The sequence below is a fragment of the Poeciliopsis prolifica genome, unplaced genomic scaffold, assembly GCF_027474105.1.
Source record: "Poeciliopsis prolifica strain line A6 unplaced genomic scaffold, Auburn_PproV2 SCAFFOLD019, whole genome shotgun sequence".
In the NCBI taxonomy this organism is placed as follows: Eukaryota; Metazoa; Chordata; class Actinopteri; order Cyprinodontiformes; family Poeciliidae; genus Poeciliopsis; species Poeciliopsis prolifica.
This window is the reverse complement of record NW_026562394.1, coordinates 3002450-3019844: the sequence shown is the minus strand read 5'-3', so window position 1 is coordinate 3019844 and position 17395 is coordinate 3002450. Positions and strand designations below refer to the sequence as shown.

The 17395-nt window shown below is 40.1% G+C and overlaps 1 protein-coding gene across 5 annotated transcripts in view; it reads right to left on the bottom strand.

Annotated features, from left to right (window-relative positions):
- LOC129368429 (spectrin beta chain, non-erythrocytic 1) overlaps positions 1 to 17395 on the bottom strand; it is a 56995-nt gene that overhangs the window by 5448 nt on the left and 34152 nt on the right. For 2 of the 5 annotated variants that reach the window (XM_055043387.1, XM_055043389.1), the window contains 29 exons: positions 16849 to 17007; positions 16424 to 16726; positions 14630 to 14783; positions 14137 to 14531; positions 13786 to 14049; positions 13495 to 13706; positions 12787 to 12924; positions 12474 to 12693; positions 11818 to 12354; positions 11216 to 11418; positions 11031 to 11121; positions 10756 to 10902; positions 10407 to 10670; positions 10044 to 10268; positions 9866 to 9955; positions 8653 to 8931; positions 8444 to 8574; positions 8152 to 8356; positions 7672 to 8046; positions 7344 to 7588; positions 6329 to 6467; positions 6128 to 6212; positions 5305 to 5501; positions 5006 to 5130; positions 4848 to 4923; positions 3561 to 3638; positions 1860 to 2038; positions 164 to 337; positions 15 to 57 (listed from right to left, as the gene is read on the bottom strand). In XM_055043387.1, coding sequence (XP_054899362.1) covers positions 15 to 57; positions 164 to 337; positions 1860 to 2038; positions 3561 to 3638; positions 4848 to 4923; positions 5006 to 5130; positions 5305 to 5501; positions 6128 to 6212; positions 6329 to 6467; positions 7344 to 7588; positions 7672 to 8046; positions 8152 to 8356; positions 8444 to 8574; positions 8653 to 8931; positions 9866 to 9955; positions 10044 to 10268; positions 10407 to 10670; positions 10756 to 10902; positions 11031 to 11121; positions 11216 to 11418; positions 11818 to 12354; positions 12474 to 12693; positions 12787 to 12924; positions 13495 to 13706; positions 13786 to 14049; positions 14137 to 14531; positions 14630 to 14783; positions 16424 to 16726; positions 16849 to 17007 — 5733 coding nt within the window. The remainder of the gene's footprint in view (positions 1 to 14; positions 58 to 163; positions 338 to 1859; positions 2039 to 3560; positions 3639 to 4847; positions 4924 to 5005; positions 5131 to 5304; positions 5502 to 6127; positions 6213 to 6328; positions 6468 to 7343; positions 7589 to 7671; positions 8047 to 8151; positions 8357 to 8443; positions 8575 to 8652; positions 8932 to 9865; positions 9956 to 10043; positions 10269 to 10406; positions 10671 to 10755; positions 10903 to 11030; positions 11122 to 11215; positions 11419 to 11817; positions 12355 to 12473; positions 12694 to 12786; positions 12925 to 13494; positions 13707 to 13785; positions 14050 to 14136; positions 14532 to 14629; positions 14784 to 16423; positions 16727 to 16848; positions 17008 to 17395) is intronic. The other 3 variants (XM_055043390.1, XM_055043391.1, XM_055043388.1) reach the window with 2 other exon arrangements.

The window sequence follows — 17395 nt, the reverse complement described above, 5'->3', positions numbered from 1 at the left end:
TCTGTACATCTCACCTCATCCTTGGCTTGGAACAGATACTCTTTCCCATCTGCTAGCCTGCAGACACATGAACCAGGAAAAATGACTCAATGAATGCAGTCAATCATTGATACCAACAGGTGGACTAAAGGTAAATATTTGCTTTAAATTATTTTATCCTCACCTGAGCTTGAATACGTGTTTCCTCTTTTTATAGTCGTGGGCTACTTCACACACAGAGCCATCCAGCCCAATGGGAACCTCTCCATGGTATGGAATGCCATTACTGGCACTCTTGCTGTCTTTATAGAAACCCAGACTTCCTTTTCTAAGAACGCAGTACACGTTCTGCCACGATCTGTTGGAGCAAATTAGTCTGATTAGTATGATCCAGGTGTTGACAACAAAATAGCTTAAAAAAAGTTAGATATATTTTACAACCTAATAAAGTGAAAGATACTGCAATTGCAACAGCAACAAGAGTGAAAACCGGCTTTTGACACCAAAGTTCACAAAATCTTAAAAATAGAAATTAAAGAAATTTTAAGAGTAACGCACACTTGGCTCAGAAACTATCTAAAATGTTTTACAAGTGTGGCGTCCCAAAAAGCTCCTTGTTCCGTTTTGACACAAATACATTTTTGTTGTTGAATAAATTAAGATCTGCTCATACAGCTGCGGATGGCTTTCTAGGGTGCGTTTAGAATCTGAATTAGAATTTCACGATTGTGTGCTGCTATATGTTTGTCTCGACCCGAGTGGTGTTCCAACTTTTTATGCTTTACTGAGAAGCTGCAAGACTAAACTAATGTGCCGTTTGACCGAGTTAAGAAATTTGTAATCGAGAGCTTTGACTGTTGAGCCATATTTTAAAAACAAATGTATACGTCAAGCTCGTATAGACATGGGACATGTATCTGTGTAGTTTGTGATAATTTAGTCTGTCTGAAGTGAATATTAGTGTTTAAATGTTTTTTTTAGATATTTTATATGTATATATATACATATACACACACACACATATATATATATATATATATATATATATATATATATATATATCCAGACATGTGCAGTCCTTGGCACAGCCAAGATACTGCGCAGAACCCTCAAGCTCCCAGGCCTCTGGTAGAGGACCCGAGCTCAGAGGATAAGAACCACCCGCGGTGGGTGAGAAGGGATTTTTAAAAAAAAAAAATATATATATATATATATGGATAAATTCCGTCTAAAAAGCAATAAATGATGTTGCACTGAATATTCCTCCAAATTGACTAAAATTTGGTCAAAAGCTGATGAAATAATAAACCTTTTTTATACTAGTAAAAATTAGAACTAATTTTACACAGATAATACAAATGTTTTTCATTACACAAATTAATTTCACAATAATTTTAACCAATATTTTAATACTTTATGTGATTCTGAACTTTATGATATTGGCAATAACCAGATGGCTTCCCAAACTCTGAAAATAATTACATTTCAATGAGGGGGAAAAGTTCATTTCTACTAGTGATGTATGATTTATCTCATTATTTGGTTTACTTTTTTTAAATAGAGACATTACAAATTATAGACCGACATAAGTAGTTAATTTGTTCTCTGTTCTGTCAGTTTGTAAAAACCCCCAAAAAAACATGAAGAGTACACCTTTAATTCCTTTGCATTTACGTCATTATTATTTGTAATAGCATATCACAAAAAATTGTCTTTAATAAAGTGTTTAAAAAAAGTGTAAGAACTTTAAAAAAAGATCCACAACCATTTGAATGTGTGCGGTCCAAGCCCCATCAAGTGAGATAATAAGTGCTCTTCAGTTAATTACATTTTTCCCAGTATGTAACCAGGTCTCCACTCTCTTTTCACCAAATTCCTACCTGGTAGCTGCCTTTTTGTTGTGGGACTCCATTTCCTGTTTTCGGCAGAGGATGCCCTCCATGGCTTCTGGCTCGGAGTCGGCACCGCCTCTGCTCGGTAACGTGGCAGACGGCTCGAGGCGAGAGGACGCCAGGCCGCTGTCTCTACCGGGTCCGTTAACGGAATCGGACTCTGAGCCCTGTGGTTAAAACCAGACCAAAGTGGTAAGGCAGCAAAAATCAGAATAAGACCAAGGGAGCAGCAAAGCAGCCGTTCACAGCCAAACACAAAAAGCCATAATGATGCTTGCTTTAACACACTGCATGATAAACTGAGGTACTGAACACGGGGTCCACTGGATTCATAGAAACATACTTTACACAAGACTTTACACTACATTATAACTGAGAGACAAACCGTACCACTTAGCTACTCACAAAGGAAACATACAAGAAGCACAAGCTAAACATCCTAAATACATTTTGGGAAAAAAATTATACCAATTCAAATTATAACCTACATAGTAAAACCTCAGTAAGTTTAATTCCACTTTCCTTGACAATCTTTAAAAAACAAAGAAAAAAATTGTAGAGCTGCACTAAGAAATTTGCCAATTTCAGATTAATTAGAGCTGCTGGTTAAAAAACAATAATTTTTCAAAAAAATGCACCACATTCATTAATGCCAGGCAGACCTTGCAACACTGCATAAAGACGACTCAAAGGCAACAGATATCTAGGAAGCTACTTAAAAGGAAACACGTTTTTAAAGAGACGGTACGTCGTGTCTGCAGCCCATTCAGGCTGTGAGAATGTGAGGAAGTGTCAGATATCAGGAAGCCTGAATGGAGATGCTTTGTTTTATCCCTTTGAATATCAATATCCTATCTAAATGGATATTGCTGTTCTAGTAATAAACAGCAGCATCCAAAATAAAACTAACAATTTAACTTCCATTTGTCTTAAAATTATGTTGAAAGCTTGTTTTCCAATGACTGCTCTCTTACACAGACAGCAGTGCCTCTCGTTTGATATATTGACAGCCAACGGCAGAATATTTTAAAATTGTTATAACTTGTTTTATTAGAGTTCTGAAAATAAGTAGGAAAATTCTTATGTTTTCATCTAAAAACAAAAAAACAATCTCTGCTAAGGAAACTAATTTTTGACGTTTGCTTCTTTTTCACCAAATGAAACAAAAAAACAGAAAATCTGACTTAATTTAAAAATCTACAACTTTAACTGTATTGAAACCAAGAAGGCTGTTATTCATCCGTCATTAAAACTATTCACTATTCAAAGCTTTAACTTTAAGCAACATATACACTCAGAAGTAAACATACAGACACTACCACAAGCCACGTAGAAAAATACCACTGAACAGCTGTAATAACCACCACATTTACTTTGCCCCACATTTAGAGACTCCCGTCCTGGTCAATACAAGCACATACACAGCAGCCGCAAACCGCAGCATCAGATCCATGAAAACATCCTGTTCGTGAAAGTGCATCATGCTTTTTTTTCTTTTTTGCAGCCAGGGGACTCATTAATGAAGCTGTGTGGTTCATTAATAAATAAAGCAGTGGATGCAAAGAAGCAATGGCTTCTTAAAAGAAGAAGTACTGCCGCTGACCAGGAGCTGAGCGGAGGCTGTCAGGAAGGTGAGGGGGCGTTTGGGAGGGGGAGCAACAACAAAGCTGACCGTGGCTCATTACTCACACGCTCCTGCTGTTTGGGCTTACACACACGTTTAGGCTCTGATTTCTTTCCCACTGACAACGGCAGCGATAACGACTGCTGGTAAGAATGCAATGAGAAATTGTTAAAGAGTCCATCGCTGGCAGACACTTAAATGTTAGTTCGGGGCTTGAACTTTTTAGTTCAACAAAAATGCCAACACACCACAGTCAACAGCCATGATCAAAATTAAAAGATATCCAGGTCACTTAGTGATGCTTTTGAAAAGATTGAACTACATGTATATAAAACTGCACTGTTTTCTTCCCAGGCCCCTCTCCTTCTCTGTAAAAGACAAAATTGCAGATTTTTTTTTTCCATTTTGTTTGACCATGTTGCTCCAGTAAAGACAAAATATTAATTCTAGCTATTTTTTTTTTAGATTATCTAACCACTTCAAAATGCAGTGAATAAGAAGCCTGTTCACTTTTTGGAGCATTACAACCACATAGAGCAATCTTTAGATCTTTAGTAATAGACTGAGCGAGAGATGCATAATCATAAAGTGGAAGGAAAATACAACACAGATTTCAGGTAAAAATCTGAAAGGTGTGGCAAGCAATTGTCCTCAGCCTTCTCCAAACTTTGTAGAATCACATTTTCCTGCAATTACAGTTGCAGGAAAAAGTCTAGAAATAGCTTCCCATGTCTAGACTTGACTTTTGCTGCATTTTTTGAAAAACAGCTCAGTCTCAGTTTGGATGGAGAGACTCTGAACACTGATTTCAGGATTGCTACATAATCTCAAATGGAAATGGGTCAGGATTTGTAGCAGGTTTGATATAAACTAGTCTATTATATCTCCGGTGTGTTTATGTTTTAAGGTGGGAAAATATTTCTAACTGCATGATACCACCGCCACCATGTTTCATTGTCTCTCTTTCACCTAAAATTCCAGAAAAATACATTGAAACTTGAGATTCTAATGTAACTTTTGCCAGGCATTTTTGCTGTTAAATTAAGATTCAATACCTTGTTAGATGCCATATAAAGATGAGATACCATTCACAGTGGTATGACAACCAAGGACAAACAATGAAAAATACTTTTCATATGAAGTGATTTTGAATCAATGGAGTTGGAAAAATATTGGACTCATTTCAACTCTGCTTGGTCGAATTTTGCATATTAACATTAATTTTAAATAATTTATTCAAACTTGAAAACACATTTCAATAACCCACTCGAATCATACAAAAATACAACATGAAATGAGGCCAAAAGCAAGGAAAAAACACGACAATGTTGGACAAGGCAAACCTGTCTCACCTGAGACGTGTCGTTATCGCTGTGCACTCCATTTACTGACACCAATTGATTGAGTGTCGTCTGGTCCAGACTTGTTCTGAGTTTAAAAGACAGATGAATGTCACGTGAACCAAAAAACAGGTTTGGTTTTGCTGTCTGCTCTTTCAAACATCTCCTACCTGGCTGCTGAATCATGTGGCTGACTCTCTGGCTCAGACGGCACCACCTCTTCAGGCAGAGGAGTAGGAGGTCGCCGTGCTCTCTCTTCTTCTTCTCGCCTCCTCTGCATCTCATGCTCCTCCAGCTGGAGAAAAAGACGACTCAAACTTTAATTGGCTGTCATAAAGGAGGTTAGAAACATCCTGAATGTGTCAGGCCACTTCCCAGAATTGCTAAACATTTTAATAAGAAAATATTTCAGAAAGACCAGACTGAGTTGGCACCATGACTTCAGAGGGAAAGCGATCATTGTACTTACTGTGGTAAGTTTTTCGAGCTGCACAAAGCGTTCTTCCCAGGCTGCAGCCAGTTTCTCGAAGGCTTCGTGGCGCTTTATGAGGCTCTCAACCTCGTCAACATTGGCACCAAGCTCTGCCGCTCGGACAAGAGGTTCTTGCCCTGCCAGCCATGACTCTGCCACGTTGGCGTCTCGTCCAAACTGCAGCACCTCCAGCACTAAAGCAAATACAAACACCAAGTTAAGTGCAAGAATATCAAATACTAATAAATCATGAAACGTGCCAAGAGTGCCAAGTTATTAGAGCTTGCTTCACCATCTTGGTAAGAAGACATTCAAACCAGTAGAAGGACTGTGGTAACTCATTTAAGTAAGATGGGAATGGTGGTGTTGGAAAAACCCCCAAAAATGACGTCAATTAAAAATGAACTGATCTTATGTCAGTGTTAGTCGAATGCATGCAAGTAGGCCTACTTTTCCAAAAGAAATATTAATAATAGCAGCATTATGTCACTTAATAACAATAGATTACATGACTTCCTTGTAAATCTATGGCTAAACCGTACAACCATTTTTCCCAATGAGTATGAAATGATGCTGTGTGTTCTTCCCTTTCAATAGCCCTACAGCCTAAACCTTCCCATTTGCATATCTTCCTTTTTAAACCTGTACCTACATGCTTTTCTGTTGCCACATCACAGTTAGATGATGTAATTAACATACCAATATAATAACCTTTTGTTTCAGGACAAGATATTCTTTGAATTTGAATTTATATCTGAATTTATTTAATAACATAGTACTCCAAAATTCCATTGAAGTGAAATGAAGTCCCTATGCCTACCAATTTGTAAATGGTCCATCTTCTCCTGCCACTTGCTGTTGATCTTATCTCTTTTTTCCTGGAGTTGAGCCATTTTCTCTCGGATCTATAGATAAAAGGAGTATTCAGTAAACAGGGTATTGAGCTGTTAGGTATGAAGACACTAAAAGCAGGTTATTGTGTGCCCTCTGAAATAGTTTTTCTTGAATCGTAGCCAAATACCTCGTCAGATGCGTAATGGTTCTTATTGATGAGGTCATTTCCCATTTTGGTACAGGCAGTGAAGCTGTCTGCTCTGGTCTCAATCTCCGATTTGATGCCCTTATGATTGACAATGACCAACTCAGCAGATGATACATCCCTTAAATAAAGCAAACAACAGAGTTGGTGTTATTATCAGAGTTGGATAGCATCGACTTACATTTATTGATGTAATAAAAATACCTTTTTTTTACAATGCTGAACTTTTCACTTTTATTTGAGTAACTTTATTATGATATATCACTAAAATGTCTGGATACTTTATACACCATTAGTAATTTCCTAATAAAGAATAAGCTTGTTTTAACCAAAACTTCATCATACACAGACCCACAGTTTTATACTGAAATAAATTGTTTTAGAATTTTTTTTTTATTTCACCAAATTTTGTTATTTTGCAATCATGTTATTTAAATGAATTATTTTTCTTTTGGTCTTTAAAATGCCCAAATTTCTACATAAGGTCCGAATGAAATATGACTGACCTCCGACCTGAGTCTTTTTAAATGAGTCTTTATAAGTGAAGACTCAATACATACATCTTCAATATGACTTACTCCTCAATAGTGTGATATTTTAATTGTCTTTTTACTTTATTCTACTGTCTGTTGTGTTTTATCAGTTTCACTCCTTGTGTTTAATATGTCTTATCTTATTTTGTTCAATGTAAAGCACTTTGGTTCACTTGGTGGTTATTGTAACTGGCTTTACAAATAAATGTATTCATTTATCGCTTTGTATTTTGGTCTTTTTGATTATATAATTTGTAAGTATTAAATGATTGTTTCGATCAGTAACTCAGTACCTGGTTAGGCTTTTTACCAAATACTTGTGTACTCTTGCTTGAGAAATTTTTACTTTCACTAGAGTAAAAATATTTTAAGGTGGTGCTACTTTTACCTGAGAATAATTTTTGGCTACTCTATCCACTTCTGGTTTTTATACAAGCCATTCCAGTTTTTGATACTTCTTTTACCTCGGACTTTCATGTGCGTCGATCTGCACGTTGATGCCGTCCATCCAGAGCATGAGGTCTCGCACCATGTTGAAGAAGCGGAACTTCTCCACTGTGTCCAGCAGGAGGAGCCTGCGGGCTTTGCCGGCCTCCAGCAGCCCCTGCCAGGCCATCGTCACGGCCGTTTCACTCTTTTGAATGTCATCTGCTTTTTCACCAGCATAAGCCTTCTGCAGACGTGCTGCATCATCCTGCACCTGGTTCACCTTGAAGTTAAGAGGAAGAGAAGGCGTTCTGTGTTCTGATCTGAAGCCGCTTTCAAACTCTAACAAGATATCTTTTCACTCACTTGTCCGCTGAGGGCCTGGATGTCATTTTCAAAAGTGTTGTGCTGTCTGTGGAGATGCTGGACCGTGTTTAGATCCCGGCCAAGGTCTGAAGGCACCGCCTCCTTCTTCTCCTTGATGCGTCCGAGCACCTCCATGGCATCTTGATGGAACCGGTGCAGCTCATAGGAGGCGGCTAACATTTGCGTGCGTGTGTCGATAAGCTCTAGCAGGTCAGCCCAGGCCTCATTTAGACCATCCTTCCATTCTGCCACGCTGGCGTTCTCAGGGTGACCGGACTCGATGAGGTCATCTGCTAACGCGTTCACGCCGTCTACACGCTCCTGGCCGATGGTGCTGGTGTCACGAGCAAACTCACGAAACTTGTCCCTCAGCATCTGTGAAGAGAAAGAAAAAACAGAAATCAGGGCAACATAATTAATTCAGCTGAATTTCCCAGAGCTTTCATATCTTCAATTGGAGAAAAAAAAAAAAAGACTCACTGTGACATGTTCATAGTCTTGTCCCAGTTCGTGGGAGCCGGCAACCACTTCCCTCTCAGCGATCCATTGCTCCAAGTCATCTACCTCTCGCTTCAGCTGGGTCAGCCGAAGCCGTTCCTGAAGACGCCCACGGCGCTCCTCCGCCAGGTCTTTGAGGCCGGCGTACAGCTTGTCTACCTGGGCTTGTCGCAAGGTGATTCTTTCACTGTTCAATTGAGATCAGGAATCAGATGTATTTGTTATTAAATGACAACTACATCTTCAAGTTGAAGACTAAGATGCGCTTCCGGACCTCTCTGGGTGCTCGCTGGTGACCATGAGACGACTGCTGTTGGCCAGCTGGTGGATGGTCTGGGCGTAGTCCTCCAGGGCCTGTTCTAGGACCTGGTGTTTCTTGACCATTGCCAGAGCACTTTGCTCATCCTGGGTAACAAACATGAAAGATTATATTTCCTAAACACAGGATTAACAACAATCTGTTCATCTTTGTCTCAGGTTTACCTTTGCTTTTTCCTCTGACATCATGTGCAGCTCCTGCTCCCCCATCCAGGCTTCTGCTTCTGCTGCATCAGCATAGAACTGCTGTGCGCGATTGGCCTCTATCAGACGGTCATGACGCTTGTCCGTCTCTGCGATCAGCTGGTCCCAGAGATCCCTGAGCTCAACGAGGCGTTCCTTCAGCAGCGACTGCCTGTCGCCGTCCACCTGGCTCTGAGCCTCGCCTCGACGGTGGATGTCATCAATGCGAGGCTGGTGGCCCTGGATCTCTTTCTGCAACGTCTATTTCACAACCAGTTTTGACATTATTTCTACTAGAAGGATGGCGGTTTTTGGGGTTTCATGAATAACTGAGCTTCCTGCATAGTTTCTATTTCCATTCTTTTCCAGAGTGAACAGGCAACATTGGGGCCACCACCAATCCACTACTGTGTCCATAAGGACCATCAAGGGTTGCACAGCAGTCATCAATAAACAAGTCTGCTTGAAAATTAATCTTCATGTACGGCTGGGCCCACTGCGACAGTTTCTGCTTGTGAGTTCTGGTCAGGAGCCAAATAGTCGGTTCATGCACCACAAGCCTCTGGAGGATCCTCCACCTTGAGGTTCCAGAGGCACCAACAGCTTCAAATAACTGTTTGCTGCTTTGTAAAGGCATTTTAACAGCTGCCCTCTTAATTCAATGAATTTGTCAAACAGAAACCTTCCTCATTATGCCTTTATCTGTACAAACCCATCTTTGTTCTGAATCAGCCACAAATCTCTTCACAGTACAATGATAAAGCTTCAGTTTTTGTTATACATCTAATGTTGTCATACGGTTCTACACTATCTTATGATTTTCGTCAGCAGAGATCCTCTCTTTCCCATACTGCTTGAAACCTGTGGCCTGCTTAATAATGTGGAACATCCTTCTTAAGTAGATTTTCTTTAATTGAGCTCACCAGACAAACTAATCAACCAGCTTTCTGAAATTAATTATAGTGATTCAAAGAGCCCTGACACACAATACCATCTATAAGTTTAATAGCACAACAAAAAATGTGATCTTTATGACACTTGAATCCAATTTGCATAATGATTTGGAACACTGTGTAAAAATGCAAACACTCAATATTCTTTTTTATATCCTGGTACATATATTTTTTAGCCAAGTGAGTCACAATGTAATTATTACATTTCTTGCTAAATACTAAAGCAGAAAATAAAACTGTACCTGGTTCTTTTTGATTAACAGCTGCACAGTTGGCAAGTCTTTTCCATGATCCGTGGAAGTTGCCAGAGGCATTCGTTCTTTTACCCAAAGCTGCAAATTAAATAGAAATAAAACCTCAGCAGGATAAACATAAAACTCAAAACTCATCTATTGACTACACGGAGTTGCTAGTGCTCACAATTTCATCTTCCAAGTCTCTGTTGAACTGATGTGCTTCTTTAGAGGCCAGCAGCTGCTGTCTCCTCAGGTCAAGAGGGTCTTTGAGGCTAGAAAAACTGTCAATGACTCTCTTCTGCTGCCCGTCTACCTCAGCCAACCCTGCATCCTCCTGGGACAGAGCAACAGCCTGACTTTGTAGGGACTGCACCTCTTTCTCTCGGACCTCCATCTGATGCTCCAGCATCTACACAGGAAAAAAACATTTAAAAAAAGATAAAACATCTTCATTTGCATCAGATAAAATATTTTTGGCCCAACTTATTTCTGCTTTTTTTAAAATAAAAAAATAAAAACATTCTTTGCAGCTTATTTTGATTTCTACCTGGTGCTTTTTAAGGAGGATGTTGACGCTGGTCAAATCTTTTCCATAGTCGTCACTGTGCAGCTGTGTCTCAATGTTTTTCAGCCAGTCATCCAGAGCGGAGCAGCTCTGAGTAAATATCTCCGCTCTGTGGGCTTCAAACAAGCACTGGTCTTTGGTCCGGGTCGTGTTCTCCAGCTCCTCCCACTGACGCTGCAGGTCCTCCAACGTCTGCTGAACCACCGGCTTCAGCTCAGGCTTCTCCGCCACCAGCACTTGACCCTCCTTTTAGAAAAACAATTTACTTAAACTGTTACAAAGTTGAAAAAAGGGGGAAAAATTTAAGGGTATGTTTTCTGTGTTTACATACCTTGTCAATCTTATCCAGCCAGTCTTTATTGGAGGCCAGCTCTGCCATGAAGGCCTGGTGTTTCTGCCATTTGCTGTGAAGATTTCGAGCTTCATCATAAGTCATGTCCTGTGCTGTTAGCATCTTCTCATTGATCCACAAAGTTAGCTGGAGAAGAGTAGCGATATGGAAAAACATTAAAGAGACACTACATATCACAACACAAGGCCACTTAGTCAAATTCCTTCTTTAAATGACTTTACACATTAATTTGTTTAAGTGCTTAACTTCGTTACCTCCTGCCCATCTTGCAGGAAGCGCTGAAGTTCACAGTTATCCTTAAGTTTTGAAAGCAGTTCATTTGCAGCCTCCTTATTTTTACAATGTCTGAAAAAAACAAGAATAACACAGAACTTTTCAAGCCTAAACACATCAGAAAAAAATTCAGAATTTTTCCCTTATCTTTTGCTCCAGCTCTGACCTTTCCTGGATTGAATCAACTTTTTCTTGAATTTTATCTGCATTTGCATTGGAGTCATTAATAAGGCGCAGACCAGCCTCCACCACACCCGTTATCTTCTCCTCGCTGGCCTCTGTGGTGGTGAGGAAATCCTCGTGCTTCTTAATGGCCTCCTCTGCAGCCTGAAGATTGGTGGGCATCTCTGTGTGGGACAACACATACTCCTGCACAGACACAAAAGCAGCACTTGCATTTCAGTTTCCCAGAAAGGCAACATTTTTCTAAAAACTATATAATAAAACAAAAAGGGCAAATGGGTTGTTTTTAACCAATACCTTAAATAACAAAGACCCTAAATCTCAGAGTAAAGGATATTTTTGGAATCCTGCAATTCGATCTCACTGCAAAAGCTATTTGTCAAAGGAAATCAAAGAGTTCTGCTTACAGTTTGTGTTTCATTTCTTTTGTTGCCAAAGAAGCAGCAAGACTAAATATTTTAGTTCTGTTATGCTAGTCCTTTGTAACAGGCGTACTGAAACTGATTAAGGAACAGCAGGTTGTTGCAAAGAAAGCTAATGTGGTTAATTCAATAAAGTTTCATCCATATTTTGTGTTGTTCTAACCTGGCTGTTGAGAAAAGCTTCAGCTTGCTTGGCATCTCTAAGGAAAGTCTGGAAATCAAAGGCCTGGGCCAGAAGACTGTGGCGGTTCTCCCACATGCGTCGCAGCTCATGCCACCCAGTGTCCAGCGCCTGAAGCCTCTGGGCCAAGAACATGTGCTGGGCGTCCGTCTGACCTTGGGTCACTTCCTCGCCAACCGCTCGCATCTTCTCATAATCCTCCTTGTAGTTGTCAACTTCGTTCTTGATGCTCTCATGCTGGGCGAGTAAACTCTCGGCCTCAGGCAGGGAAGTGGGGATGTCTTCTGAGGCCACTGCGGTCTGTGTGCGGGACAGCCAGGACTGGAAATCATCCAGGTCCCTGAGGAAGCCCTGAAGTTTGCTGGCTTCTCCCAGTGACTCCTCCCGTCGCTTCATGGTGGCATTCAACTCCTCCCACACCTCCTGAATCTCAGCCAGGCGACCTTGGATTTCTCCAGCTTGATCTGGATGTTCACTGGCGAGTTTTTCTGCCTCCTTTGTCAAATCATCCAACTTACCCTAAAAAAATATGAACGCTAATTTAGATTAAGGAATAACAGAAGAACAAAAAAAAAACAATTATTTTGTCCAGGTGTTTTTATATTTCTATTTCTGCCCAGCATGCATCGCTTCCATACCTGAATGGCCTCGAGATCCCTCTCCATGCCAGTTAACTTGCGTTGAAGTGCCATCACTCCAGCCAGGTCGTTGCCCAAGCTCTGCGTGGATTCAATCACTTTGGTTTTTTCCTTCATCCACGTCTGGCTCTCATTACACTCCAGGTGGTAGTTCTGGATGTTCAGAGCAGATTCCAGGGCTTGTTTCTTTTGGCCAGCCAGCTTCTCGAACTCTTTCCATCTAGAGACAAAATCCAACACATTGCACATTAAGTACAAAGAGAATGGTGATTATAGTGGTGAAAATAAAGGCATGTTCAATATTAGCACTTACCTGTTGTTTAGCTGGTCTCTTGTCTGGTGGATTTGGTCTTTGCTGCAGTTGTCTGAGCTCAGCAGCTGCTCAGCCACTTGCTTCACATCAGTGACCCGAGTACTCAGGTTGTTCATCTCAGGCTCAAGGGTGTCAAACCTGCAGCAGAATATAGTTGTTTCATTTCAATTGCTATGAAAGATTTGCATCGTTATAGTACATACTCATTGCAGGTTTATGTTTACTCTGAATATTAATTTGTGCAAACTGTACTGGTTGGTAAAAACCTGGAGAGAGATATAATATCAATGCTAAAAATAAACATTATGTAAACAGCATTGATTTTTTAAATTAAGATGATTTATTTTACATTTGTTTTGAGATTCAAGCTACAAACAAGAGGCAAACTGGGATCAAGTTTTGCTACAATGGCTCTTTAGCAATGTGAAGTACTGAATTTGAATAAAGTAAGCAGAAGCATCACAAGAGAAACAATTGGATGATCCACTTAGGATGGGTAGTGATCATACCAAATTTAGCTAATCCTAAATCACTAATGTTGTATAATGTGTATAACTAAAAAGTAAATAAAATTAGATTTTCAAGATATTTTAAAATTTTGTGTTCAGAAAAAATTTAATTGTATTAATTTTTAAAGAAAAAAAAGCATTGTATTCAGCAACAATCTTGTTACATAATCATTTCTGCTTCCATCGCTCCCAAACTGACCTCTGCTGCACAACCTCCAGGTCTTCCAGCTTGGTGGGGATCTCCATGCTGTCCAGCCACTGCTCCTTCTCTTCCACCCACAGCTGGCAGGCGTCGGCTTCGCTGAACATGCGATAAAGTGCCAGTGCGCCTTCCAGAGCCTGTCGCCGAGCTGCTGACAGAGACTCCAGCTCTTCATAGCGCTGCTCAATAGCAGGAAGACGTCCCTCCACCTAGAGACAGCAATTAGCCATCATTCACCAGACAGAGCATGTGATCTGGAAAGGATAATGAAAACTAAAGCAAACTTACTTCAGGGAAATGAAGATATGCCTCTGGCAGTGCTTGGGCCTGCTCATGGAGCGAGTCAATGAGGGGGCGGTGGCTTTGGATCTCCTCTTCAATTTCTCTCTGCTTGCGAGCTAAAGTTTGGGTGGAGAACTCGTCGTGGCCAACCTCTTGACTGGACACTTGTCTAAGCGTCTCCATAATCCAGGCCTCCATGTCGTTGGCATCATTTTGAAACTGGTGCAGAGCCACAGACTCCTTCAGACTCTGCTCTCTGAGCTTTGTTGTCTAATAAAGTCAGAGTACAAAAACATAAATGTATACAGAGTAGAAGACTGTTTAGATGTGACAAAAAAGCTGAAAACCACAACCGACCTCCTCCAGATGAGCCCACTGTCCACGGATATCTTGGATCCTCTCCGTGATTTCCGGGGCTCCAAAATGTCCCTCTTCCACCAAAGCTTCTCCGGCAGCGATGCTGTTGCTAAGGGGGCCATAGCGGGCGGCCATCTCGTCCCTGAAGGCCTCATGCTTACTCAGTAGGTGAAGGGCAGAAGAGAGGTCCCGGCCACTGTCCCCACTGGCCAGAATCTGCTCCTGCTCCCTGATCCAGGCCGCCTCCTCACCAAGATCCCACATGAACTGCCAGAGTCGACGTGAATCCTCCAAACGCTCTCGACGCGTCGCCGCAAGCTGGCCAAGCTCCTCATAAGCTTGACCCAGCAAATCGACCTTCTCACTAACAAGTCCAGGTTCACAGGGTTTGTAAGCTGTCAAGAAGGAAAGAAATGAGAAAAATGCATTTAGATATAGATGAAAAGAGAAGCATCCGTACAGAAAATGATGAAGACCGTTTCAGAAGGCCTACCCTGGTCATAGGAGGTGAAACGTTTGGCGGCCCCTTGCACCGCTTTTATCCTCTCTGCTTGAGCTGAAATGTCAGCCTCCACCAAATTGTGTTTTTGCAGAAGATCTAACACGTCATGCAAATGTTTGCCACTATCCTGGGACTGCAAGCGACCCTGTAAAAAAAAAAAAAAAAAAAAAAGGTAATCAAAAACTAAAGAAATACCAAGTTCTCATTCTGCAAAAAATGACCAGAAAAGCAGCAAAACTCATTTAACCGTTTCATGCACAATATGGGTCAGAAGCGACCTGAGTTTTTAAGTTTTATACTTTTCCCAATAAGTATTTCTGATATTCTAAGAATATCCAATTGTTTGATAATCATCTCTTTTATATATTTTTTTATTGTAGGTGGGTTCATGCAAATGAATAGGGAGACACTTAGACTTATCTCTTGTCCATCAACTAATCAGTGGAATCAGAGACAGCACAGAAATTAAATCTATTACTTTTGCACAATGATTTTCTAATGGATTTAATTATTTTTCACTTTTACAGGAAAACCAGTAGAACATAAAATTCAATTCAACACAATAAAATTTCACAGATTGTGATAGATTTTTGATATATTTTTAAGTTACTTAAATAAAATCACAATTGCGTGAAATTATATAAGCTCAAATACAAGATTATTTCATACTTGGAATATTATCTTGCCAAGTAATTGTATTTTCAAAGGTAGTACAAGACAACACTCTGCCAGCAGGAAATGGAGGAAATTAGTGTTTGAGTCACGTTATGCATTAAAATGTGCGTGCATGTGTTGTTGATCAAAAGGTCAATGAAAAAGAGGAAAGAAAAATTGTTTTAATATAATACATTTTTAAAAAGTGCACAGGCCTTTTTTTTCCCACCTTGCCATACTTTTGTAGTTGCAATTTAAACATGAATCATCAGGTGGGTGAGTGCAGTAATTATTGTCCCTCAGAAACTTGCTTAAGCTTTTATTAAGCCTGAAACTGAATAGAACCGACATGGTATTGAACAACCAAATTATGCAGATTAAGGTTTTTTTAGTAAAATCATTTACAAATTAATGAAAGTGGAAAATTGAGCAATTTTATAAAAATAAATAAATAAATAAAATTAATAAATTTCTTGAAATCTTTGACATCATAAAACACCACTGGTACAAAATACAGGTATGAAAATAAACACCCGTGTGTGAAATGGGGGATATGGATTTGTGAAGGCATGAATTAGCAAAGATATGGATATACTAAGAAAGATTTAAATGTCAAAATCAAACAATTGTAATTCTGGTGAACATGGAGAGGAGGCAAATGTAGTGCTCTGCAAAAAAGAAAAAACCATATAATCTCTATAATGAAAGATCTCTAATTTAACTGAAACTGATGAAGTCAAGCTAATAAAAGACTAGAAATGAACAAACATGAGGAAATACCAGCATTTCAAGACTGGCAGAACACAGATGAATTAAGTTCACAGCTTGCCAAGACAGCTTGTCAAAATGTAATTTCTTTAGTGCTCCGCATGAGTGTAGTCCGCCTCAGTTAACCTCAGTTAAGCCAACAATGACAGGCAACACCAGTCAGCCGTTAGCAGGCATGGCAACAGCTAATTACTGCAATTAGGAGCAACCCTAAAGCTGCTGGGAAAAACTATGAACAACATCTATCTTACTTCAGAGGATTAGCTGAGCCCTTTTAGTTAATTGGACACCAAAGCAACAAAAGGAATAAGCACAGACTTTCAGCACTTATTTAAACAAAGCCATTCAAGATGCCCGTTTTACCTTTTCGTCGGCCATCCAGTCCATAATGTAACGCATCTCTTGAAACAATCTTTGTAGGTCTTTATGGGAGTTCAGACGCTCCCTGCGGGACGCCAGAAGTTCCTTGAGGTATTCCCAAAGTCGAAGGACGTTATCCCGTCGTGCCAGTATGCGACGAACATCGTGATATTTCTCTGCTTCCAGTTCTTTGGCAACAGCCTCCACAGCAGCAACCCGCTCCCAGTATGCACCAATGTCTGTCTCAATTGCTTCGTGTTTACGGGTGGCAGCTTCTACTGCTCCCAAATCAGTCCCAAAATTATCCTTGCAACAAAAAAAAAAAAAAAAAAGAAGACTGTATAAGAATCCAACTAATCTTATAATAGTTTTAAACAAATAATACAAGTTTTTCATCAGGTTTAAGAGGAAAAGGTACGTTTTTCTACCTGAGACACTAATCTCTGGTTCTCACTCAGCCACGTCTCCCTCATTGCTGCTTTTCTGTCAAAGCGAGCCGCCAGCATCTCCAGTTTTTCTTGGCGAATCAACTCGTTTCTTAGTGCAAGCTCACGCTCATGTTCAGCCTTTTCCAGTCGTTCCCAAGCCTGGCAAACAGATGGATGCACAAGATGCCTGAATCATGCAGCAAACATGACACAAAAGTTTCACAAAGAATAAAAAATTTTAAGAATAAGAGGAAAATACTCCCAATTTATTATTTGCAAAATTTTTGTACTCTTTTCAGGTACCGAAATGTGTAGTGCCAGCCACATTTATTGGCTCTGATAAAGATACCTTAAAAACCTATAATAAATGCATGTTTATTGCAGCATGGATACATTTGAAGTATCTCTAGCTATTCATTTAAAATAAAACATCACCGATTGCTGAGCCTAGCAGCATTGGCTGGTGCAGCCGGTGTGGGCTGCTTGATAGAAAACAATAGGGGTGTTTTTCATCACCCGCATCTGAGGTTGTCAATGTGCAATGCTT